This window comes from Triticum urartu, chromosome 1 (genome assembly GCF_003073215.2).
Source record: "Triticum urartu cultivar G1812 chromosome 1, Tu2.1, whole genome shotgun sequence".
Taxonomy (NCBI): Eukaryota; Viridiplantae; Streptophyta; class Magnoliopsida; order Poales; family Poaceae; genus Triticum; species Triticum urartu.
The window spans coordinates 8940320-8965739 of NC_053022.1; the positions used below are offsets into that span (position 1 = coordinate 8940320).

General features: G+C 43.8%; 1 protein-coding gene across 1 annotated transcript; it reads right to left on the reverse strand.

Annotated features, from left to right (window-relative positions):
• Nucleotides 1-1114: 1114 nt before the first annotated feature.
• Nucleotides 1115-11553, reverse strand: LOC125542062 (disease resistance protein Pik-2-like). The gene is made up of 5 exons (XM_048705139.1): nucleotides 11392-11553; nucleotides 9491-10441; nucleotides 6628-8239; nucleotides 1952-2006; nucleotides 1115-1573 (listed from the first exon to the last, which is right to left on the reverse strand). The coding sequence occupies exons 2-5, from the start codon at nucleotides 10321-10323 to the stop codon at nucleotides 1545-1547; spliced, it is 2529 nt and encodes an 842-aa protein (XP_048561096.1). The 5' UTR covers nucleotides 10324-10441; nucleotides 11392-11553; the 3' UTR covers nucleotides 1115-1544.
• Nucleotides 11554-25420: the final 13867 nt, after the last annotated feature.

The following is a 25420-nucleotide window of genomic DNA, read 5'->3' on the forward strand; positions in this document are numbered from 1 at the left end:
CAATGCTGGAGTTGCCGTCCAAACTCTGAATCTTGATGTGAGACTAGTGTTCTGCTAGTCAAGGGTGGTGGTGACTACTGACTAGTAATAAGACGACATATTCTTTGGTTCTTCCTGATGATATGGTAGTAGTATTGGACCATTGGGTGATGCACTGTCCGTTCTTAGGATTTGGTTTGGTATGTGTTAATATTATAATTCTCAATAGCACGCTACCTCATCGCGCTGTAGTGTTTGCTGGGTGGTAACGCTTCGGCCTTTATTTGTCATGGCCTACTATTCAAAACTTATTACCTCATACGGAGTATTGAACACAGTAGCAGAACAATTGATACAAGCAGGGTCAAAATGTTCATTTATCATCTTCTACTTACACAGTTTACACGCATTTTCCTTTGCTTTGGCTGTCATACAATTGCTTGACTACAGAGTTTACATGCATTTTATTCTCAGCGAAAATATAGGTTGAATCTGCCTAGTGTTTAAGCCCATCAAGGTTCGGTCTCGACGGTGTCCTCAGTTAGTTCAGTTTCGTCAGTTAACACTGGCAGTGTTATTTCTTCAGCAAACTTTGCAGCTGTGGTGCGTGCGCCCGTGCGAAGCCAGAATGTTGCTTGCGTTTCCTTGTATAGCTACTCCAAAGCCATTTAAACCTCCAATGAAACTACGGAATGAAAGATTCTTGCGCAGAAAGGGAACTATATCTTCTGCATGCATTTTGTTTGGTTCAACTGCATGCATTTTGTGTGTTGAACCAAACAAAATGCATGCCAAAAGGTAACTATAGCAGCAGCTACTAGAATGTTCTCATCTGAATTTTACACATCTGGCCATAGGAAGATACTCCTATGATTTACTGTTGGGCTCGTCTCTCTAGAATTGCCAACACAACACCTTGCCAAAGCCATATTCGTCACTTGTCATGGTCTTTGTGCTAGTCCACAGAAACTGCATGCAGTAACTGTGGCTGCAGAAGCTAGAATATAAACAGATTCACTATAGCAGAAGACTGCCATGCCCAGACCACATTTTGTCAATCTGATTAAAACACTAGTGCAGGCCTTTTGATAACTTGTGGCCTGATTTTGCTAGGGCCTCAGGCTAGTTAATAGACTGAAATCAAGCGACTACTATGGGAATGTTTATAAATCAACCAAAATAAGCATGAGAACCCAATCATGTTACAAGGTTTCAGATTATCCAGCAAAGTCATTTAATGTTGCCATTTGTGATCATTGACACTCCAACTCCATCCATCAGGGTGTGCTGATGAACAATTGTCGATGGACTGGCTTTGCCTTCCTTCAGGGACAAAAGGCACACTATTACAAGGTTTCATTTCTTATTTGACCAGGCAACGGTTTTGTAGGGTCTTGCTGTTGAAGATGAGCAACTAGCAACTGGAGCAAGCAGAGCGTGAACACACGCCTCATGGAGTCAGAAGCAGAGCTGCCGGATGAAACCAGCTGATCCTCATGGGAAGATCTTCAGACAAAGAGAGCCAAGGCGCCAGCATCGTTTCCTGGGCAGCACCTCTGCTCTGGTTATTCCTCTATGAACAGCACTTCAAAAGCTGCACCCACCAAACAACGCATTAGATAGCTCCCATACAAACTAATTAAGATGCATCTTTCATTGTCTAGTTTATCTCTACTGTTTCTGAAATTTGTCAGAAATATCAAAGTTCTCATGAATAATCATTTTGAATTCTCTAATAATTCATCCCAACAGCCACGCTATGAGTAGAATAACGTAATCTACAAACCCCTAGTATTACACCATTTTGTATGGAAATTTGCGATATTTTCTACAACATTTTACAACCAATTATTTATGGCATCTTAAGCAGAAATTTACTATATATGTACCACTCTTATCAAAATTACGAAATAATAGATACAATTATTCGCTTAAACTGAATGCAATTCCTTGAGAGGATTTGGTGGCATACCCTTTCCCAGCATAAATTCCTCCTGCCAGTCAGTTCCTACAAACCCGCCAAACATCTGTGGAATAAAGTGGAAATATCAGCAGGAAACATTTCTAGTGTTTTCGTGTGTGTATATATTTTCAGATTTGACTGAATTCTATTATCCAGAATGCTCATTTTCCCTCGCTCCATACTGATAAATAAATTGACAAAATGATCCAAAAAGATTATGAGATATGAATGTACACCAGTACAACTTGCATAAATAAATTATTATAAAGTACTCCCTCCGTCCCATAATGTAAGACGTTTGTCGAAAAACTTCTTACATTATGGGATGGAGAGGGTATATTATTATTCCCTCTGTTCCATAACTCCTGTCGTGGTTTTACTTCAAATTTATAGGAATTATGGAATAGAGAGAGTAACAAATAAAAAGGCAATGAGTAAGACTAAACAAAATATATATAAAATGAGAAAAGTCCACTTTTACAACCCTCAACTAAACACAACGTTTAATCTTTATCCCCCTCAATTCCAATACTGGTTAGAATAAATTATCTCACCCATTAAGTTTAGATATTAACGGCTCAGATTTAAAGATGTAAATGTTACATACTAATATTGTTATGTACAAACAGATCAAACTTGTCACGTACAGTTAATTTTAAGAAAGTCATGTATATTTAATTAGAAACAAGAAAAAGAAAACAAGGACTGCTTTTTCTTTAACCAATGAGCGCTCTTTGAACAACAACAAAAGAGATCACGCCTGGGTATCGGTAATTAAAAGTCTAGCATGGCTTTTTAGCGGTGACCTATACTAGCAGGTTACGTGGAAATACGACATACTAACTACAACATGTATGAGGAAGTGATTTGTATACAAACAAAAAACATATATAATATAAAACGTTCATTTCAATTTCAAGTATGTTTTCAGCTATCCATGGAAAAAATGTGTATATCATATTGTATTTTTTTATTGATTATTAAAATAAATATAAAAAATTAAGATATAACAAAGATATAGATAAAACTATATGACAAAAACACCAACAAAAAGTAGTAATTCTAGAGCAACTAAAAAAAGAGTAATCATAGAGAGAGCACGTTCGCTATGGAGTCTTCCAGCGCGACCGCTTTTGTATCATTGGATTTTGGTTACCAGCCACTGTGTTGCACGTTGCAATGAAAGAATGACATCATCATGGACATCCTCGAAACGCATTGAAACAGTCGCACGATAGCCACGTCACGCCGTCCTAAAAATTTCCTCCGTAAAACCAAAAGCCGCTTTGAGGTCACTTGAAGTTATAGAGTGCTATGATCATTGAACATGTTATTGGCTACATCACCTCCTGACACATGCAGGCTACCATTTGAGGCTCCATGTAAGTATGTCCATGAAAAAGTCATGATGATGAGTAGCTCCATGGGGTGGCTTTCAACAGTCACCACATGAAAAAATGCAACCGGGATCGAAAAGTTCTTTATGTGGGATCCTAGTTATTAGTTTGACTACAAAAAATATAAATGTTCCACCTGATTTAAATACGCCTTGTGTGATGTCACAAGGTGAAACTTATAAACTCCCCACTATAACTATAATTGCGAGTTAATGCCGGAAAGAGCGATCTCTGGTAACTTGACGTGTGCTCGCTTACAATTACTTTTAGATATAATTTAATTCCTTTTTTCATATAAAGTTTAAAAATTGTAAATATTCAACCATTAGAAATTTATTAACAAATTTGATTTAATGTAGGAGTATAAACACATAAAATTATTTCTATAGATAACAATCAGTTTGACTGTTTTAAACCAAAAGCTATTTTAGTGTAACCGGATGGAAAAATAGCAATTGACCTTGAGTCTTCATTCCTTTCTTGATATACTTAAACACACATTGCTGGCGCTCTATGGTTTCTTATCTATTAAATATAAGAGATATATTTTCAAACGTCTATTGAAATCAACTATTTGTTAAGATGCCAAAACTATGTCGCCCTTGGCGCTGTAGTTATGTGTTACATGACTTAAAAGAAAATGCTTAATAATAGTGCTGTTAGTGTTTCAAAATAAATGACATTCTCGAAATCTTGCGATGATACTCTGAATATTGATGTGTGCAAAATCTATACTATTTAAACATGTTGAGTTATCATTACATTGATCTGAAAAATATAGTTTTCTTTCTATTCGTCTGTTTTCGAAACAAACTCAATAAATACAATAGAAAAAATTTGCATGTTTGAGATTATCCATATAAAAGAACTCAGATATTTCAAAACAGATGAAAATTTCACGTATTTCTGGAAAACCAAAGTAAATGAGGGGAAACAAAGAAATATCACATACTTTAGAATAGAGGGGAATTTCATGTATTTTGAAAAGAAAGAAGTATAAGATGGAAAAATACTTTCACTCGCTCGATAAAGAAATTTATTTTACTATTCTATTCCAAAGGACTTCATTGCTACCGTTGACTCACAATTTGGACGTTGTCATAAAATAATGACCCAACATCACAACAAAAGTATATGCTAACTCACATATGAAATTTAATTATATGTATTAATTAAACATCAGGTGTAGATAACACATAATGTCACAGTGATTAATTTACTGCGATCTTATGACCATACTGCAAGTCCTGACCATGCGCACAAATGTTATATGATTCAACGAATCAATGTATGATTTGGCCCCTTATTGCTAAAATCATAGACTATTCTCATGCCATGTGATGCTTTGTACAAGTTAGTATCAGGAATGTATAGAAGTCACCATGACCCTGCTAATGGACGAGTATCGATAGAAGTACTAATTGCTAGAACCGAAGGCTTGATGGTGTCGTGATTGTTTATTTATTTTTTTATTTTCTTTCAGATAGATAGATTCAATTATTTATGCAAATGAGAATGTCCATCCAAGCCTACTTTTTGCAAAGAGGGTAGGAACATACAAAATGGATTGCTCGGTACGTCCATGGATCTATATATCTGCGTTAGCGAGCATATAATAATTGATCTAATGGATTTGCAGATTGTTTGTTTGTTTGCGAAGTGTCAGCATAACTCAAAGCCTAACTATATATAGAAATATGTTGTGAGAAAATGAAATCAATATCATGAGATTTATTTGTTAAAAATGTTTTGTTACACCTTTCTAATCTTATTACCAACATAATCATATAAAAATGAAGATTAAACGTGCACCTTAAGGAATATTTTGATGACTACAACACCGTCTGTTTTGTAGTGAAGTAGTAAAAACAAGAAAAAGATTGTATACAAATATAGAAAGAAGTACTTAGCCCATTCTATATACTAAATATGATGCCCTCACATTTGCGAGGGCCACCGTGCTAGTTTCCGAAAAAACGAATTTCGCCCGTTTCGCTGCAGATCGGTAAAAATCACAAAACGAAACCCAAAACTCTGGGTAGGTGAGGCGGAACTACAGGTCATGGGGAAGCTCGGGAGAGAGGGGGGGGGGGGGGGGCCAGGGGGATACCAGGCGGTGTGTGCTCGGGGTCACGGAGCTTCAAAGGTACAGCAGCAGAAGCTTCGTTACGGCTGTGGAAAGCCTAGGAGGTTGATGGAGGAAGCCGGGATGTGCCAGAGCAGGAGATCACATGGCGGCGGTGAGTGACTAGCCGGAGGCAGAGAAGGGGGTCACTGTGTAGGCGATATAGAGCCTCCCCGGTCGATTCTTTTCCACCCTAGAGCACCTAGAGACGAATCGAGGCTACTGGACAATGTTTTGTGGCGCATAGCGGACGTTGGCCTCCCAAAGGACGGGCAAGGGCTGCGCTTGGGCGCTCTGTGTTGGCTACAGGCCCGACTCGACGAGTACTTTCCGTCAAGACGACTTCGTACGCAGCAGCCGCTAGCGACACTAGCTAGCCAATTGTCCGTCAGATGATGCGTACGTACACAAGGAGCAAGCAGGCAGACTAGCTGGTGGATGGATTCCTCGCGTACGTAGCTAGGTAACTAGCACATGCCCAAACCAAACAACCAGCCGCCGGCGCCTTCGATCGTAACTAGCACAACTCGCGGAGACACACGAATACGCACGCGATATTATGGCCACGGGACCGTGTCGCTCCCGTTTGATTGCTTTGTATTGATCTGTTTTGCAATTACAGAGGTAGGTTACATATAGCTATATAAAGCAGCCGGAGCAGCTATACTAGTCCTATACGAATCCTATTTGATGATTGTACTAGTCCGAGCCCGGACACAGTCTAATTATCGTGGTTAATTCCAACACTCTGGACGTCAAGGTGGGGCGCACGCGACCCCGCATGTGCCTATCGCTCGCCTTCGCGTTGCTTTCTTTCCTCCAGCATCGCCGTTCGCCAGTCACCGGTGACGGACGGATTCGTGGTCGTCGGGGGGCGGCTCTGGTGGTGGCGACTGTGTGGAGAGGGGTTGGATCGCGCACGCGCACACACACACAGCACGCACGGTTCCGCACCCAGCGGCACACGGCACACCGCACCTCACAGCTCACGCGTTGGCTGTGCGGCCGCATTAATTCACTAGCCTATGAAGCTGCATGGACTGAACTAGTACTTGAAGCGCCAAATACCAGAATGGAGAAAGAATCAATATACAAATAGTAAAGAGCAGACAAGTAACAATAATTAAGTTACTGTGAACAAAGGTGAATCAGCGTGGAGTTACCTTCGGTGTCAGTGTGGGCTTGTTGGGATTAATATCAAGCATTTTCTCAAGTGCACCGATCAGCTCACCCTCACTAACATAACCACGAACAACCGCATAGACATGCTCAAGCGAAGAGAGGTTCTCCAGCCCAAACTGATAATCACCAAATTGGTCTTTTTTCCAAATATAAAATTCTAACTCCAGGATTTGGAGCTTTTGCAAGGTTCCTTGTGCAAACATAAAACTAGTGGCTTCTATAATATTTATACTGAACCTTTTCAGAGACCGGAAGGGACAACCATTGTCAATGACTAGCCTTTTATCTGTGACTTTTCCCCAATACATTACAAAAAGAGAGAGGTCACGCAGAGACGGCATGCTCCCAAGTATTTGGAGGTCTTCCTTTCTCAGTTCTCTTAATCCAATTGCAAGGGAAGAGAGGGAGGGCAAGGTGGACATTGATTTTAGAAGCAATGGAGAGACTTGCCTTGTACCCATGTCAATAAACACCAGTTGTCTTAGCTGAACAAGGGTTGATGGCAATTTTTCCAATCCGTAGCACCTTATGTCTAGCACTTGCAGAAGCTGTAGGTTGCCGATCTCTTTCGGGATCTCAGTGATAGGTGTCCATTTTAAACTCAGATACCTCAGGTGAAATAACTTGCAAATATCCTTCAAATGATGATTACCCACTTCGCTACAACCACTTAAATCCAATGCACGTATGACAAGAAAACCTGAAAGTGCGGACAACAAACTGAGGTCTTTACTGAACACAGTAAGTGATCTCACATGGGACAAGCTGCTCATGGTTGGCATTGGCTGGACATCCTCTTCATTGCAGGTTTGGAGAGACAGTCGACGGATCTTACTTGCTAGCGACCTGGTCTGCTGACCACCCAATGTTGCGAGAAAGTTCTCCTCATTTGACAAGGAAGTGATAAGGTCAAGCACCATGTCGTGTACACGGACAGAGCTCGCCTTATTAGCAATATTGATATCCATTGGTTGGACCAAGCTTTTGTTAATGAGCTCAGCAATGTAATCCTCGCCTACTGCATACAAGCTCTTCCCCTGCTCTTCATGAATGAATCCTTCACCTATCCATTTCCATATCAACTCTTTGGTTTTAATATGATAATCCTCTGGATACAAACTGAGATACAGTAAACAAGTCTTCAGATTTGGAGGCAGGTCATAGTAACTGACATATAGTATCCTCCTCATGTCCATCAGGTCGGGATTATTTCCAAGCCCAGAACCCATAGATTGGTACACCTTGGACCAATACGTATATGTATTTTCATGTTCCTTTTTACTAGCCAACATACTAGCCAGTGTAATGATAGCCAATGGTACTCCACCACATTTCTGCAAAATGTTCTCACTTACTTCAGCCAACTGAATATGAGGGCACTTGTCCTCAGTTCCAAATATTCTTTGGTAGAATAACTTTCTTGAGTCACTAGTAGAAAGAGGTTTAAGCTCATAAACACCACCAACTTCTTTGGCAACATCTAGAATGCGAGTTGTTGCAATTACTCTACTACCACATTCATTCTCAATCAGAGCACATCTAATATTATTCCACACAGATTTATCCCATATGTCATCAATGAGAATGAAGTACCTGTGAGGGAATACCAAAAGGCCATATATTAGTAAAAACTAGGGTATGTGCTTTGAGCACTCTTCAGCTATACCTAAGTGAAATATTGCAGCAATGAATAATCAGGACATGACTCATCAAGTATGGTTGTGACATACCATAAATAACCTGATCCTAATTTGCAGGATTAAGGGATGGTTCTTGAGTAGGAATCTGCAAATCGAAACCTAATTTAAAATCTAATCTTTGTTTAACGACCAGACTTGGTAGTTCTGTTCATCTCCTCCAAGTGAACAATTTGGATTATATGTTTGTCCAAATTAGAGACCCGATATGGTTGACCAATAAAGACAGTTGAGATAATTTGAAACTTAATAAAGATAACAGATAAGGGGCTAGAGGAGCCATCGAGCACCATGCCGGGACCTCCCCTGGATGTCTAAATGCCACCTCATGACATCCGTGCACTAGTTTAGATATATACTTGTGATAGTATTATGATATTCAATTTCCCGTCGTGGATGTTCCTAATACAAGGGAGGTGTAGTCTAATTTTATATTAGAATAGCATTTGAGGTGTGTGGTTAGCAGTGTCAATACATCCTTAGTGTTATGAGCTGACGTTAATAATGTTACCAATATTCAAACTACATCTAATTATTGTAGAGAAAAGCCTCTAAACCAAAAGAAGATCCAGAAGAATAAAGAAAGATACGAACATATAAGCAAGTACATGATATAGCAATTAATTAATTATTTTACTACAGAATTTCAATATTAGAATTTTTAGCTTCAAAGTTAATTAATTATTTTACTTCAGAGTTTTAAACGCAAAATGAGCGTATTTCTTTATATAACCTCAAAGCTTATTTGACCTTTTTTCTTTCTAGAATAATTTAAGAACTAAATAGACTTTACTTTTCATGATCTATTCATTCTTTCATTCTTGTTAGATATATATATATATATATATATATATATATATATATATATATATATATATATATATATATATATATATATATATATATATATATATATATATATATATATATATATATATATATATATATTCTAGTAATGGTATAACAAATGTTGTTTTCGGACAGGAGTATTCTCTTAACACTCTCATCAAATCTAAATAACAGGAAAAAGATGAAAAAAAATGTAATGATAGATCAAACTGTAGGAAAACTTGCCTACATGAACTCCAGAGCTAATAACATGAACTCCTAGATAAAATATCAATGGCAGGGGCACCAATGTACATACCTCTTGTCTCGAAGGAAATCTCTTATCTCACTAATGAGTTGTGTTTCACTCCACGCTGACTCGTCCATGATGTTCTTGTAGTTGCCCTTGTCAAGTTGATGGAGCAAACTCTTGAAAAGCTTCTTCATGTCAGGATTAAGAGACACAGAAACAAAAGCTCCACAATCAAAGTCCCCACGAAGCTTCTCATATACCACGTTAGCAAGAGTTGTCTTCCCTAAGCCTCCAAAGCCAACAATAGAGATCATCTTGGGCTGTTTCTTGAAAACCTCGTCTCCCTCCATTAGCATCTTGACTATGTCAAGGCTCTTCTCTTCGGTGCCAATAAGCTCTGTCGCCTTTTTGAACAAGGCTAACTGGCGAAGTGTATCAGTACTTGTGCTAGTGGACTTGGGCACAACGCTATCAACCTTGTACCTATCACGCCTCTCACTGACCTCCTTGATGCGCCTCTTGATGTCTTTGAAATCCATGCCTATATTGTGTCGGACCTTGCCCTTTGTAAGTATGTTGATGCTTCTATGAATGAAACCCATGAAGCTGTGTGGCCTCTTTTGCTGCTGACATTCAAGGCATGCCAAGAATTTGTCAACGTTGTCTTCAATCTCATAGGACAGATCCCTGACATCCCTCGCCCACAGCTTGACCTGTTTGTCAGGTGGCTGGTCCAGCGGTGCCTCTGAAACCTTGATGAGGGCAGCCTCCATGCTCTCCAGCTCTGCTTTGAGGAACTTGATCTCACCCCTGGTGTTCTTCTGCAGGTTGTACTCCTCCTTGAGAAGGTTGCCGAGGATGGGTAGGAGGGTGCTCATAGCCCCAGTCATGACCTCCATGTTACTCGCCTTGCCGGATCCAAAGAGCTATATGATGTTTTGGTTGATGATCAACCTGGTGATGCAATGTGATTCCTACCTCTAGCTCCGGCAGCTTCTTCCTCCAATTCCTTTTTCTCTATTAAAAAAAAGAAAATTGTGATTTCCAAATGAGAAGGTTGCAATCCAGATTTTGAAGATTTCAACCCCCAAACCACAGTTTTCAACATGGAGAAAGTGTAACTTTCAGCCACAATATTTTTGCACACGTTTGAATCAACTAGATCCGAACAAATCTGAACCTAGTTCATCACATATTTTGACTAAACTCAAGTGTCAAATCAACATAATGCCAGGTTTCGACGATTGGATATTTATATCTGTGTGCATGAGGAAAATAAAGAAAAGGCACAAAGAAAGACTCTAAATGAAGCTAGCAATACAGGAGTGAAAGTCAGTGTTAGCTTTCCGGTTTGCCCTATGTTAGATCATGGCAAGATCCTCACTGAATCAGCTCCTAGAAGGAAGCAAAGCAACTTTGAACATGGATTTTGTCACATGGAAAAAAAGGTTTGAAATAAAAAAGATACAGATCTAAACTACCCTCCAGTGTGTCATTTCCGTGGCCAGTGGAGGCCGCCGCTATTGGTGGCGCGAGCAGGCAGGACATAGGATTCACCCGGCGGCGTGGGAGATGGCACCACGTTCCTCGTGGTGGCGGCCAGCACAAGCACGGCGGAGAGAGAAGCCTAAGTTATCTTAGCGGGGCAGCCGGAGCGCGGAAGCAGCACTCCAATGAGTGAGAGATCGGTGTACACTGGTTTGAACTTAAACCCATCAGACCAAGGCTCTCATGTGTTTAGGAGGTCCTCAAATCTCGTCCCGCAAAAAAAAGTCATCCAATCTGTACACAAGTAGTCAAATCTTACACCTCCTCCGTCTGCTTGCAGTTTTCGATCAGTAGAAGAAACACACAGTGCAACTATACCTAAGGTGATTGCAAAGGCAACTAGAGCAAATAAACTCTGGAGAAGATCCTGTGGAAAGAAAAACTAGAGAGGCTCGTTTGAACGAAACATTTGTAATTACCTGTAAGTCAAGTGTGAGAGCTTGAGATGATTTCTTCCACACTAGAACGATGGATCACTTCTCATGCTTTCAAAGGGAGAAGACCGGATATGAGACTTCCATTTCCATAGATGCGAGATGAGATCTAGAGGAGATTTTGTCATAGGGAGGAGACAGAAGATGGGAGACTTATATTCAAAGAAGCGACTCTCAAGGGAATAGTTTATGAATCAGTTGGCATTTTTCTAAGAGCTAGCACACCTCCACTACTGCTCCTACTAGCTAGTACTATTGCTGCTCCTAGTAGCTTTCCTTTTCATTTTCATGTTCTCTACTATATTTTCTCGTGTTTCTTTTTTTTACTTTGTTTAAAAAGTTAACAAGATATGCTGTAGACCAAGATGTAGTACACCACCATTAAGTTGAACCACCTAATTAAATGCATGTGAGTTGCCAAAGAACAACGGAAAAAACATACACTCACTGACATAGGAGGTGTTTTACGATGTAGAAGCCGGCGACCACTTGGACAACAACCTAGCCTTGCTCCACACAGTGACCTCCTCATGTTGTTCGGTAGCGAGTTGCAAGAGGAGTTTATGAGGGAGGAGCTCGGTGATGCGATGGAGCCGGAGGCAACCCCAGTGAACATGGTGATGGACGTGGTCCTCAAAACATTATAGGTATTTTGCCGGAGGCAAATATATGGATATTTGGTAACATTCCATCCCCATTTAATTAGCTGCTGAAGACATTTATTCTAATCATGCAGAAATTGTTCACTCAACGATGGATGAGCTTGCTGTGTGGGGTTAAGAAAAACACGCATGGAATCACTCAATGATGTCGACACAAGGACAACGGATCACCAGTTAATTAATTACGTATCACATGCTGCGGCAGGTCTATTGTTTTCACAGTTACCAAGTACCACCCACTTGGAGCCCTTTATCGAAAAGTACCACTCACTCTAAGCATAGTTTAGGAGCCAAATGAGAGACGATAATCCTGCTTACTACGCTAATAAACTAGAGAGAGAAGCTTGTGGCATTCGAGGAGATGTCGACATCCATAGGCACATGGCTAAGCATCGTTTTACGATCTGGATCCAAGATTAGCACGGTACTGATATATGTTGTACATGTATAAGAGCGCTTATAGTCCGACCAAAATGATGGGAGAAATTGGAACGATATAGCATCCAACGATGGAACATGAAAATGCTCGAGGGAAAATAATACTTCAGCGCTGTTAGACGTTGTACTTATATACGTTTGAATGGAAAATACCTTACATCACACATGTCGACATCCATATGTTGTACTTATATGGTGCATCTGTGTGGTGTGGTGAGTTACTTTGTTGACTATTTTTTTTTTTGCAGTAGCAGAGACAACAACGACTGGTTTGGACATGGGCATGGGCAGCCAACACTCGTGACAAGTGACATGGTGTTCGCACAGGTGCAAAGGCCGGAACAGAAGGTCTCAGCGGCAGGGCAGTGAAAGAAGACCATGGTCCAAGTTGTTGTGAGGAACCTGATTTGCATGTCTCAGGAAAGAGCTCCCTCGGCAAAGACAGCGGCGGGGCTGGTGGAGGGTGCAGAGACTCTACAGTATCAACAGTTTTTTACAACTCCTTGATATGTGCTCACTGGCCAGCTGTTAATTCTCTCTCTACATTCATTCAACCACCCAAAAGAAAATCATCCTTTTCTTAAAAGGAAAAAAGGAATGGCAACACCGCATCTCGCGAAGAAATCGCTCAAAAATACTAGAATGCCACAATCATCTGCTCTACCTATGCTTGTTGGCACCATCACAAGTCACGCCTTGGCACACAAATTTCTAAACCAATTTGCACAAATCCATCAAGATAAACCTCGTCAGCAGACTGGGGATCCATATATACCGTTATAGATAGAACATCAAGTTGCAGAAGCATCTAGTACATACGTTAGTGATAGGCGAGACGAGAGTAGACCAACAAAGAATTCCTTCACACTACGCTATGATTGTTAACCAATATAACTTAGCCCCTTTTATCCCAAAAACTTTTACCAGGATTCTGTCCACACTGTTCTATTCTTATCTATTACCAGCAGTCAGGACTCAATTTTCTAAAAAGAAAGAAGATTCAGCACTAAAAAATCAGGGTGCGGGACAGAGCCAATGTATTGGTCGCCATTCTATGCTGATGATGTTGCGGTGGATTTGCTAACTTTTGGGTTGCGCCTGGTATATTGCTGTGTAACTAGACATATACCATTTCCAACAACACTAGCCGTCCTCAGTGATTTTGCTCCTTGAAAAATATATGATTTGTCACCGTGAATGTCGGTTGAGAACTTGAGACATACTTCAATTCTCCACTTAGCTTAATTAGCTGGTATATACACGTTATGTGGCCAATTGCCACACACACCATGACTGGACTGATGCAGGCATTACCAAGTTAATTATGTGCAATATGGTGTACTTACTAGCATACATTATTCTATCCTAGGTAGGATGGTTAATTAACCAAAAAAGTAGGGCACGCCGTCTCAGAGAGCATATGCAGTGCACTCTCATTAACCATGGAGCGGTATCAGGACTCAGGGTTCCAAAAATCATAGGAGACCAAATCGCCGCAAGTTCTACAAATCATCATGTATTGAATAAAAAACATGACATCTATTAGAAAACACAAAGTATTTGTCTATCCATGTTGTGATGGATGACGCGTTGGGTTATTACCAAGTAAATGTTAGCCACTATATGATTGTTTGACTAGGTCTCCACAAAGGTGAAAGGTCCCATGTACACACACACACAGAGGAGTACTATGTTTGTTATATACTGCGTATATAGGAGTATACGGGTGTGTACCCCCAATTATAATAGGAGATTCTCGCCCACTTCTTCAGCATGATGGTCACACTTGTTGGTCTCACTGGCTACCTTGTCTATATTTCTATATTGTGTTCATGATGGGGCTCTGGTACGGTGTTTGGTGCTCACGGCTACCATATCCGCCTTTCCGAGAGTCATTGAGAAATACAGATTTTTTTTCGAAAAGGGGGGACTCCCCGGCCTCTGCATCAGAACGATGCATACGGCCAACTTATTAAATAAACAAATAGGTTCAACAAGGTCTTAAAGTCTCAAACAAAAATAAAGAAAAGCTCACAAAGAGCCAAAGGCCAGTAACAAACTAGCCAGCCACAACCGTCTGGCATAAGAAAGGTAGGTAAACTAATTGCCTATCCTATTACATGACCGCCATCCAAACCGGTTGAAGATATCCCGAGCTACCATCTCCCAGCGGATAGATCCAGTAACCAAACACTCCCTGGCCTCCGTCGGAGTAAGTAGCGACCACACACGGATCAACGCAGTGGCTCGGAAAATAACCTGCAAAAAATAAATATTTGTTGTTCTGTTAAAAACCAAATCATTTCTGCAGTTCCAGACTGCCCACAATAAAGCACATACTCCTACGCATATGTGTCTCGCTATTTCGAGCTCTATCCCGTTAAGCCACGTTCCAAATAACGTGCTAACAGAACTCAGTGGAGTAATATTAAATGCAATATGGACGGTCCGCCATAGAACTTTGGCTAACGGGTAATCAAGAAAAAGGTGTTTGATAGTTTCATCCCGATCACAGAAATTACACCTAGTAGGTCCTGTCCATACAGATTGTTGGCGTCCTCAATCACCATTGTTTTCCTCTTCGTGCTGAAGGATATGCCGTGGCTTGCTCTGAACTCTGGATTCACCTCCGCCTTGCCTTCCAGTGTCTCTGACATGAGGGCCACCTCGTCAGTATGGTGTGCATGATGGGGGCGTCACTTCTGGTGCTCATCACGGGCCTCTTCGTCGCCAAGGCATCACTAAGGTCGCACTCTCAGAACGAGTGTCCCAATTGGTTATTCGTCATCACCATGGGCACCGATGTGATGGTGATGGACATGTGCATGAAGCAATACAGTGTTCTGACACGCTAGCCACACTTCGAACCTTTGTTGGTAACCTTGTGAGCATGATAGCCACACTACCTCTTGAACTTCTGGTGCTGCCCTTTCTAGTGGAAACTAGCAATGCCCACGCGGCGGCACGCCACGCCCTGTCGATACGTTATGTGTATATGTATATGTATATATGTATATGTTATTTTTATTTCTTGTGATGAAAAATAAGTCTTTTATGAGCATATGTTTGGAGTCACAAAAAAGCAAGACATGCACATGAACAATTTGGAAAAGATATATTTATTATCAGCATGAGTGCTACATCTTGCAAGATGGAAATTACACATTGGCAATTTTTTGAAGCAACGCTGGACACATTACATCTATTTGTAGCTTATATCCTTCTTGTGAATCCTCCCGCGGGATTGGCACATGCGTTAAAATGATAGAGAACCTTTACAAATTGTTTCATGCGACCTATGGGTGCTTAGAAGCAGTGTATCCAACAATGATTTTGAACAAATAAAAGAGGCATCAATATGATATGCATTTAGTTTAGAATTGACCACAGTTGCTCTATCAATAAATAAAAAGGTGAGTTGAAACAGAAGTAAAATTTCTCATTCAAGCATATTTACCCTCTTTGCCCTCCCATATATTCTATTATTTTGTGATGTTACATAATGATGTTCGTGTCATGTTTCATGTAAGATTTCCTATGCAAAGTTACATTTGTTAAAATAGTAAATCAAATAGTGTCATGTTGATTTGTATCAAGAACGAAAGGAAAATATATCAAAGAATAAACTAATACTTAGCATCGTCAACACTGTTAATCGAAATGGATACTTCCTAAATTTAGACAACACTTCGTAAAATCCAAGCAAATCTTTTTGGTCCAATGTATATCCTAGCCCTTATTATAAAGTGGATGTGCATAATTATGAACCAGCAGGAAAATAGTTAAGCGGTTAGGCATCATTTGCCACAAATACTGCAACAAGTATATACCTAAGATCTGAATCCAAGCACTTTATTCCCAACAATTACAGCGGCGGCACGCTGCGTCTGTTGATACGTTGTGTGAGAAATTCAATAAAAATAAAGAAATTATGTGTATGGTGATATCAAATTGTATCTTATAATCATTTTATTATTATTCAGTTTTTGCGTATTAACTATTTTTTTATGTTATGGTTTATGTCAGAAAAATTATGTTGGTACGGAGGCTGAAATATTCCAAAAAGAAAAACTTTATTGAATGAAAGGAGTCGGTGCATTACAGATAAATTGGATGCATAGTGATATTGCATGATATATATTTGATTCTTTGGCAACTCACAGTGTCCTTGTTCAACCGTCCGCTGGATTTGTAGCGGTGATAAGATGATACAGATTTTTGTGTATACTTTGTGTTGACATTACACATGATTAAAGGAAGACACATGTATTCATTTTTCAACTGTTTGATTGATTGCTAGTTTGGACATCATTTTTATGGTTGGACGTACTGCATGCCGTAAGGTGATCAATGAACCATGCTCAGGTGAACCATGGTAGCCGGAAGCCAAACACTGCAGGCTTCAGAAATTAACTTGTAAACATATTGAAATGGAAGACACGAACATGACATATTTCACTGGAGCACCTGTTTTAGAATCATCTTCCCCGCCAGTAGCTAAAGCAAGAAACGCCACAGAAGTAGCTCTGCTTTTAGGATTTGAATCATCTTTTGAAATGTTGACATAACCATTCCTTCTCCAGCAAAATCACTTTCTAGAATACACAAAGCAAAATCTCCTATCCCGAGGTGTAGTCCCATAATTGTGAACTCCTGCACCCCCCGTTTGCAGTTGCTATAGCATCATTAGGTCCCAATTCTACCTGGTTGGCATTGAATGAATTTGATAACAGAGGAACAACATTTGAGCTCATCTTTTTCTCTATCAGCCAAGGTGTTCCAACTTCCAAATTTAACAACGTCTTGACATCATTAAACAAAGTTGGAAATATGTCACTTTTGAATTAGATAAAATAACCTCTATATGTTATCCCCGCCTGCCCTTCAGGAGGGAATAAAACTAACTAAAAGTGTGCCTTAACATGCATCAGCCATATACTGATATACACATAAACTACACAGAGCCAGGCCGATAACAACTGGGAAAAATTGATACAGTACGTACCCCTTGAAAGCACCTTGGAGATGCACATGCACGTAGTCACATCAGCTTTTGCTAGTGCACACAAACGCTGGACAATCACAACTCTGCGTAAACTAATAGGACACGCGGTTGCCATGCAGCAGGCTAACTTTATTCAACAAGATCAAATATCGAAAAAGGCTTTCGCCCCGTTTTATATATAAAGCAAACTTCAACAAGATAAAATCAAGTGATACATAGCTTCAAGCCCGTAAAAGTACATATACTCAGGAGCCAAGGTTACACGTTGGGCGTTCACTCAGTCGCCCGCGCGTCGAACACACGCTTCCGCAGCCCGCGCTCACCTTGGCCGCTGCCGATGGCAAACACGTGTGTCAGCGACACAGTCCTGTACTGAAGCAGCCGGCGGCACCATGATGGCATCACGAAGGGCTGCCCTCGGGTCGGCAGCACGCGGCGGTGCTCCCCGTCCCGTGATGGCGCCCAGGCCGGCCCCGGTTCGATGCATCTGAGTCTGAGCACAGAGACCATGGCAGATGGCACTATGGCAGCAACGGACGCAGGAGCACAGGGAGGCATCCCTCGGCAGCGCAGACCGTTGGCACACACATTGGACACAGGTGATGCAGAGGCGGGCGTCGTGGCCGTGTGCCTTGGTCGACCCGGAGTGAAGCGACGGGGCAAACATGGCGTCCGCTCGCCACTTCGCCAGGGAATGTCACGGCTGACAGTGCGATCCCTCAACTGCGTGAAACATAGTACACACATGGATGCAGACGGCACAAAAGCAGGTGCTGTACTCGCACGCCTTGGTTTTTTTTTGGAAAAGGGGTGATTCTCCGGCCTCTGCATCAGAAAGATGCATACGGCCATCTTATTAACCAAATAAAGTAGTGTTAATATGGTTTCAAAGGTCTTCACAAATAATAAAAAAGTACAGACAGCTCACACAGAGCCAATAGGGGCTAGAAACACCAACTAGCTGAGAAAAGACGCCACAACCGGCTGGCTAAAAAAATAGATAGGAAATCTAAATGCCTATTCTATTACATGACCGCCATCCAAACCGGTCGAAAATATTCCGAGCTACCATCTCCGAGCGGAAAGACCCAGTAACCAAATGCTCCCTGGCCTCCGTCTGGGTGAGTAGCGACCACGAACGGATCAGTGCCGTAGTTCGGAATATGACCTGCAAAAAATGTATACATGATATTCTGTTAAAAACCAAATCATTTCTGCAAGTCCAGATAGTCCACAGCAAAGCACAAACACCAACCCGAATATGTCTCGCTAAGTTAGGCTCAATCCCATTAAGCCATGTCCCAAATAACGCATAAACAGAATTCGGTGGATTGATACTAAAAGCAATGTGGACCGTCTGCCAAAGTACCTTGGCTAACGGGCAATCAAAAAAGAGATGTTTGATAGTCTCATCCCGATCACAGAAACTACACCTAGTAGGTCCTGTCCAATTACGCTTTATGAGGTTGTCCTTAGTTAAAATAACTTGTTTATGGACAAACCACATAAACACTTTTATTTTCAAAGGAACTTTGACATCCCAAACATGCTTGGACGTAGGAATGGAGTTTGAATTAATAACATCAATATACATTGATTTAACCGTAAATACTCCAGACTTAGTCAGTTTCCAGCGTAATTCATCGGGTTGTTGTGAAAGCTGGACTTCCATTAGTCTCCTAACTAGATGGAGCCATTCTTCCCAACGATTGCCCGCTAGCGTTCGTCGGAACTGAATATTAAGGGGGATAGATTGAAAGACCGATGCAACGAACACCTCACGTCGTTGAGCAATACGGTATAAAGACGGATATTGGATGGCCAAGGGTGTCTCGCCAAGCCAAGTATCCTCCCAGAAACGTGTACTCGTGCCGTTTCCAATAACAAACTTCGTCCTATTAAACAACGACTGTTTGACTTTCATCAAGCCTTTCCAGAAAGGCGAATCGGTCGGCCTGACAGTAACCTGGGACAAAGTTTTTGTCTGGAGATACTTGATGCGAAGGATTTGAGCCCCAATAGCATCATTCTCCAATGAGAGCTTCCACAGCCACTTGCTAAGAAGGCATTTATTCTTAACTTCTAGATTCTCAATACCTAGACCCCCTTGGTCTTTCGGTCTACAGATGATGTCCCATTTAGCAAGCCGATATTTTCTTTTAAGCTCATCACCCTGCCAAAAGAAACGCGATCGATAGAAGTCCAGTCTCTTCCTAACACCAACTGGGACCTCAAAGAACGATAGGAGAAACATTGGCATACTCGTGAGCACCGAGTTAATCAGGATTAATCGGCCTCCGTATGACATGAGCTTACCCTTCCAACAACTCATTTTTTTCTCAAACCGATCCTCAATGCACTTCCACTCTCTGTTAGTCAGCCTACGATGGTGGATTGGAATCCCCAGGTAAGAGAAGGGTAACTCTCCCAACTCACACCCAAACAATTGCCTATAAGCCTCCTGTTCATCTTTGGCCCTACCAAAGCAGAACAGCTCACTCTTATGAAAGTTAATCTTTAACCCGGTCAATTGTTCAAATAGGCATAACACCAGCTTCATATTTCTGCCTTGGCCAAGTCATGCTCCATAAAGATGATTGTATCATCAGCGTACTGAAGGATGGATACACCTCCATCAATTAGATGAGGTACCAATCCACCTACTTGACCATTTTCCTTAGCCCTTCCTATCAAAATTGCTACATCCACCACAATGTTAAACAAGATAGGGGACATCGGATCTCCTTGTCTTAGGCCTTTATGTGTCTGGAAGTAATGACCTATGTCATCATTAATTTTAATTCCCACACTACCTTTTTGCGTAAATGATTCAACCTGTCGGCGCCAGGCTTCATCAAAACCTTTCATACGCAATGACTGTTGGAGGAATGGCCATTTGACCTTATCGTACGCTTTCTCGAAATCCACCTTAAAAATTACTCCATCTAATTTTTTGGAATGGATTTCATGGAGTGTTTCATGCAGGACGACCACCCCTTCAAGGATATTTCTGTCCGGCATGAAAGCAGTTTGAGACTGTTGCACCACAGAATGCGCAATCTGTGTGAGTCTGTTTGTCCCGACCTTGGTGAAAATTTTGAAACTAACATTGAGGAGACAGATCGGCCTGAATTGCTCAATTCTCACCGCATCCGTCTTCTTGGGAAGCAGTGTGATAGTCCCAAAAATTTTATAGAACTCTGCCGGGAACAGATCATGGAACATAGGTAGTAAATCCCCCTTAATAATGTGCCAACACTTTTTATAGAACTCTGCCGGGAATCCATCCGGTCCGGGAGCCTTATTGTTTTTCATCTGTGCAATAGCATCAAACACCTCCTTCTCCGAGAACGGGGCAACCAGAATATCATTATCGGCAGCCGATAGCTGAGGCACATCCTCAGTCCTGGACTCATCGAGGGACACACAATTATCCTCCGGAGGTCCAAACAACTGCTTATAATAGTCGGTAATATATATTTTTAGGTTATCCTGGCCTAAAATAGTACCCTCGTCTTGCTCAAGCTGAAAGATACGCTTCTTTCTGTGCTTGCCATTGGCTATCAAATGGAAGAACTGAGTATTCGCGTCCCCTTGGACCACTTTGCGGACTTTAGCACGCAAAGCCCACTTCAATTCTTCTTCGCGGAGCAGTTCTTTCAACCTCTTCTCCGCCTCATTTTTAGCCTGAAGCTCAGTTGACGTTAAGATAGTGGATTCGGCCTGTATGTCCAGGGCCTGTATAAGAGCAAGGAGTCTATCATTTTCCATCTTATACACACCACTGAGGTGCTTAGCCCAGCCCCGTAAGAAACTCCTCAAATGCCTAATCTTATTCTTCCAACGCTCTAACGCAGTCTTGCCTCCAACACCTCTATCCCATTCCCTGGCAATCAAGTCCAAAAACCCCTCACGTTCAAATCATGACACCTCGAAGGAGAAGGTGTTCTTGTTACCCACATGGTTCGGCTCACCTGAGTCCACGAACAATGGGGTATGATCAGATATTCCCCTTGAAAGAGCTTGCACCGTCACCAGAGGGAACTTTTGTTCCCACTCCACGCTCGCAAGAACTCGATCAAGTTTTTCATAGGTTGGGTGTGGCAGAGCATTAGCCCAGGTGAACTTTCTACCAGAAAGCTCTATCTCTCTCAGATCCAAGCTTTCAATAATGGTATTGAACATAAACGACCATCTGCCGTCAAAGTTATCATTGTTCTTCTCCTCTCTCCTCCTGATGATATTGAAATCACCTCCAACTAAAATTGGAAGCTGTTCTGACCCACAGATACGAACAAGGTCCGCCAGAAACTCCGCTTTAAGATCGGGCTGTGCGGCACCATACACCGCCACCAAAGCCCAGTTAAAACCATCTATCCTAGACCTGACTCGAAACTTCACCGCGAAGTCGCCCATTGCTACACTTCGGACTTCAAGCGAGTCACATCTCACACCCAGTAAGATACCACCCGACCTTCCTCGCGGAGGGAGGCAATGCCAATCAAAATCAATACCACCCACCAGAGAAGAGAGAAACTGGGGTGCAAAGTTATCTCTACCCGTCTCCGATAGAGCAACAAAATCTAACCTCTGCTCTAAAGCTGCCTCGGCAAGGAATCTTCTTTTAGCCAAGTCCTTCAGACCTCTGCTATTCCAAAATATTCCTCTCATAATTCATCATGGAATTTTTTAGTGATTCGAATCCTAGCACTCCTACGAACTGCGGAATCGGGATAGATCTTCCGTTTCCACTTACGCTTAGGTTTACTAGGCTCTATTGCCCGGTCCTCATAACCGGGTTCACAAATATTACTATCATCATTCTCTAGGGGTACATCATCTTCATCAGAGTCATGATTGGGGGGTGCTAAATCCGCACACAGATTATCGAGCACTCTGACCCCTAACGCATCAATCTCCTCATCCTTCATTGGTTTAACGGCTGCAAGATTACGAATAGTCTCTAAGGCACGTTCCGCCTCCAAATCTAATAAATCATTCACCGAATTGGTAATCTCACTATCCGTAGCACCTAGTGAAACTCCTAATTGGTTTGCATTATTTATAATCTCCTCATTAGAAAAATGCAATAAGGAATTAGATAGGTTGATGGACATACCAGAAGACAAGGCAGCCTCCTGAAGCTTGGCCGCCCTCATAGCGCACCGCTGCTGCATATCATCCACCTCAGGGATGTCGAGGATGCGAGCACTCATCCGTCTCCCCTCGGCGATAGGGTCCGGGATCCCGCCAAACGCGACAACCTCCTCCCTAGTAACACCTGGCACAGAGTCCCTCAAAGGCTCTACCGGGGTTACCAGAGAAGGCGTCTGCGGACTCCCGATCCCCTTAGACGGGAGTCCCACACTAGGGACCCTGGCCATGGGTAGGAGCGAAGATGAGATGACGGGGGCCGCCTGCCCGCGCCCTCCTCCGACCTCAGCCGCCGGCTCAGACGTATGAGCCATCGGCGAAGGAGAGACGGTCCTCCTCATCGTCGAGGGCGGAGGAGGAGCCAAGGCCTCCTGCCCCAGCACCCCCCCCCAACGCAGCTGCTGCCGCGGTGGTTACCGCCACCGTCGGGGAAGCAGGAGCCGAGGCCGCCTGCCTCGGGCTCCCGCTCCCCGCACCGGCCGACCCACATGGGGCCGGCGTCACCGACGCCACCGAGATCGGGATGGGGTTGGGAGAAGGCGAGGCCACCTGCCCCGAAGCTCCTCCCCCATGACCCATCTCACCCGTAGACGCCGACACCGGAGTCGCGTCCACGTGAGACGCCAGGACAAGGGAAGCACCCTCCGGACTCCTCTCCGTAGCTCCGACCAAAGACCTTGCCGGCCGTCCAGCAAACAATCCAGCATCCCCCTCGAACTCCAACGGGGGGAGCGTGTGCTCAAGAGAATCATCAGAATCTACCCGGTCACTCCATAGTCTGGGAGGTGCCGAGGCTGGCTCAAAGGACCCAAAACGCAGAGTAGTCATGGGCACCGCTGGGGAAGCTGCAGGCTCAACCCCGATCCCATCCCCATGCAACTGAGAAGTTGGGTGAGAACCATTAGACCCCTCGCGTGTGGGCTCATCTGACGGTGCCCCCTTGGCCCCGGCATTGCCATCACTGTCGTGCATGTCAACATCGTTACCATTAACCGCATCATCAAATAAATCAGTGTCCTCAAACTCGATGTCTAGCGGGAACACCTCTCCCCTGTAGGTCCAGTTGACCTTATCGGGCATGAACTCAATATCCAGAACACTCACTAATAGTCGGGCCACCCCATGGGCACGTGTGAAAGCCATATCCACTTTTTTCTGTCTTCCCCACCATGATGCCCATACTAGCCACCACTCGAGCGTCCTGCAGAGGCTTAGATGGAGCCCCTGTAAACCGCAACCAGACCTGCGTAAGCGGCTTTCCCTTAGGCTCAACCTGCTTCCACTCGTGGAACTCCAGGATACACTTAGTACCGGGTACTCTACACAAGCCAAAGCTCAACAATCTCTGCAAATCGTCCACAGTTGGGAAATCAACCTTAAAAGACCTGTCCTCGATAAGCACCAATTCCCATCGAAAATCCCCGGGAGCCAGCTCCTGAAGCCTCCTCACAATCTGTGCCTCAGTCACCTCGCCCTGGGTTGCTTTCACAATCCCGGTAGTCAAGCTCAGGGTATCCTCCGGGACCTCTCTCGCCGCTGGGGACTCAAAAAACATGAGCTCAGCACAATAGACTCCATAAATATTCAGCGTCGGAAGCAGGTCACGCAACAACGGGCACTCCCCCGAGTCATGTGCAGGCTTGCCACACGACTCGCACAGCTGGGCCACACACTCAGCAATGAAGTGGCCCTTCTCACCGCAACGGTAACAAATCATCCTCTCCTTCTTACGTGCATATTTGGACGCCCTGTCGGCATCAGACCTGTCAGTAGCCTCATCCACCGTCCCAGCCTCAGGAACCTCGACACTGGCCAAGGCGTTCACCACCTCCATCGCCTGGGAAGGAAGCTCAGTGGAAGTATGGTCAGACTCCGTTGTAGACGCCGCAGGATCAACTGCCCTGGGCAGGGGCGGTCGGCGAAATCTCCCATGGCCCCCACCCCGATCACCACGATGGCCACGAAAGCCTCCTCTCTGACGGTGATCCGGGCCGGAAGCCCCCTCGACAAAACCACCTACCGGGCCGAGAAACGGTCTCTCAGCAGACCCGTCACTCTGCCAGGCATAGCCAGGCCGCCTCCCGTAGATGAGGAACCACGATGCTGTCCATCTCCATACGCATCAGAACCATCGTCCCCCCACTGACCTAGGGGCGGATCAAAGGACTCTCTAGTGTTCGAACTCTGTCTCATCTGCAACGGTCCCGAACGATTCTGAGCAGGCCGCGCGACGTAGTGAGGCGGAGGCGCGGCACGAGGCTGGCTGCCGAAAGGTGTTGGCATAGCCCCTGTGGCCGCACCACCCCGACCCGCCGCCAGCTGCACTACGGTAGCCACGCCCGGCGCTGGGGGCCGAGTCCCGCCCCGACCCGCAGCCGGCTGCACGGTAGCCACGCCTGGCGCCGGAGGCCGCGGCCCGCCCCGACCGGCCGTAGTCAGCAGTGGCACATGCCCCGGCGGCTGGGTGCCCAGGTTGCCAGCGCCGCGACCAAGGGAGCCAGGCGCCACACCACCACCCGCCGGCGGCCTCTGGCCAGTTGGCACCGGTGCACCACATCCGGCTCCCGCAGCCGGCGGCGGCGCAGCCCCACCCCGACCTGCTGGAACTGACGCGGTGGTTTTTTTGGCAGGCGGCGCTGCCGCCCCGCGGCCAGCCATGGCCTTGAGAGGTGGGATTCTCTTCGCCCGACCAAATCCGCACGCCGGGAAGCCAGGAGTCCCCCGCCTAGGAACCCTAGCAACAGCAGCCAGCGGC

Coding starts and splice junctions, on each gene's coding strand:
- LOC125542062 (XM_048705139.1), bottom strand. CDS start 10,323: ATGGAGGTCATGACTGGGGCTATGAGCACCCTCCTACCCATCCTCGGC. Junction 8,240..9,490: donor GATTTCCTTCGAGACAAGAG/GTATGTACATTG, acceptor ATTCCCTCACAG/GTACTTCATTCTCATTGATG. Junction 2,007..6,627: donor AGCCCACACTGACACCGAAG/GTAACTCCACGC, acceptor TTTATTCCACAG/ATGTTTGGCGGGTTTGTAGG.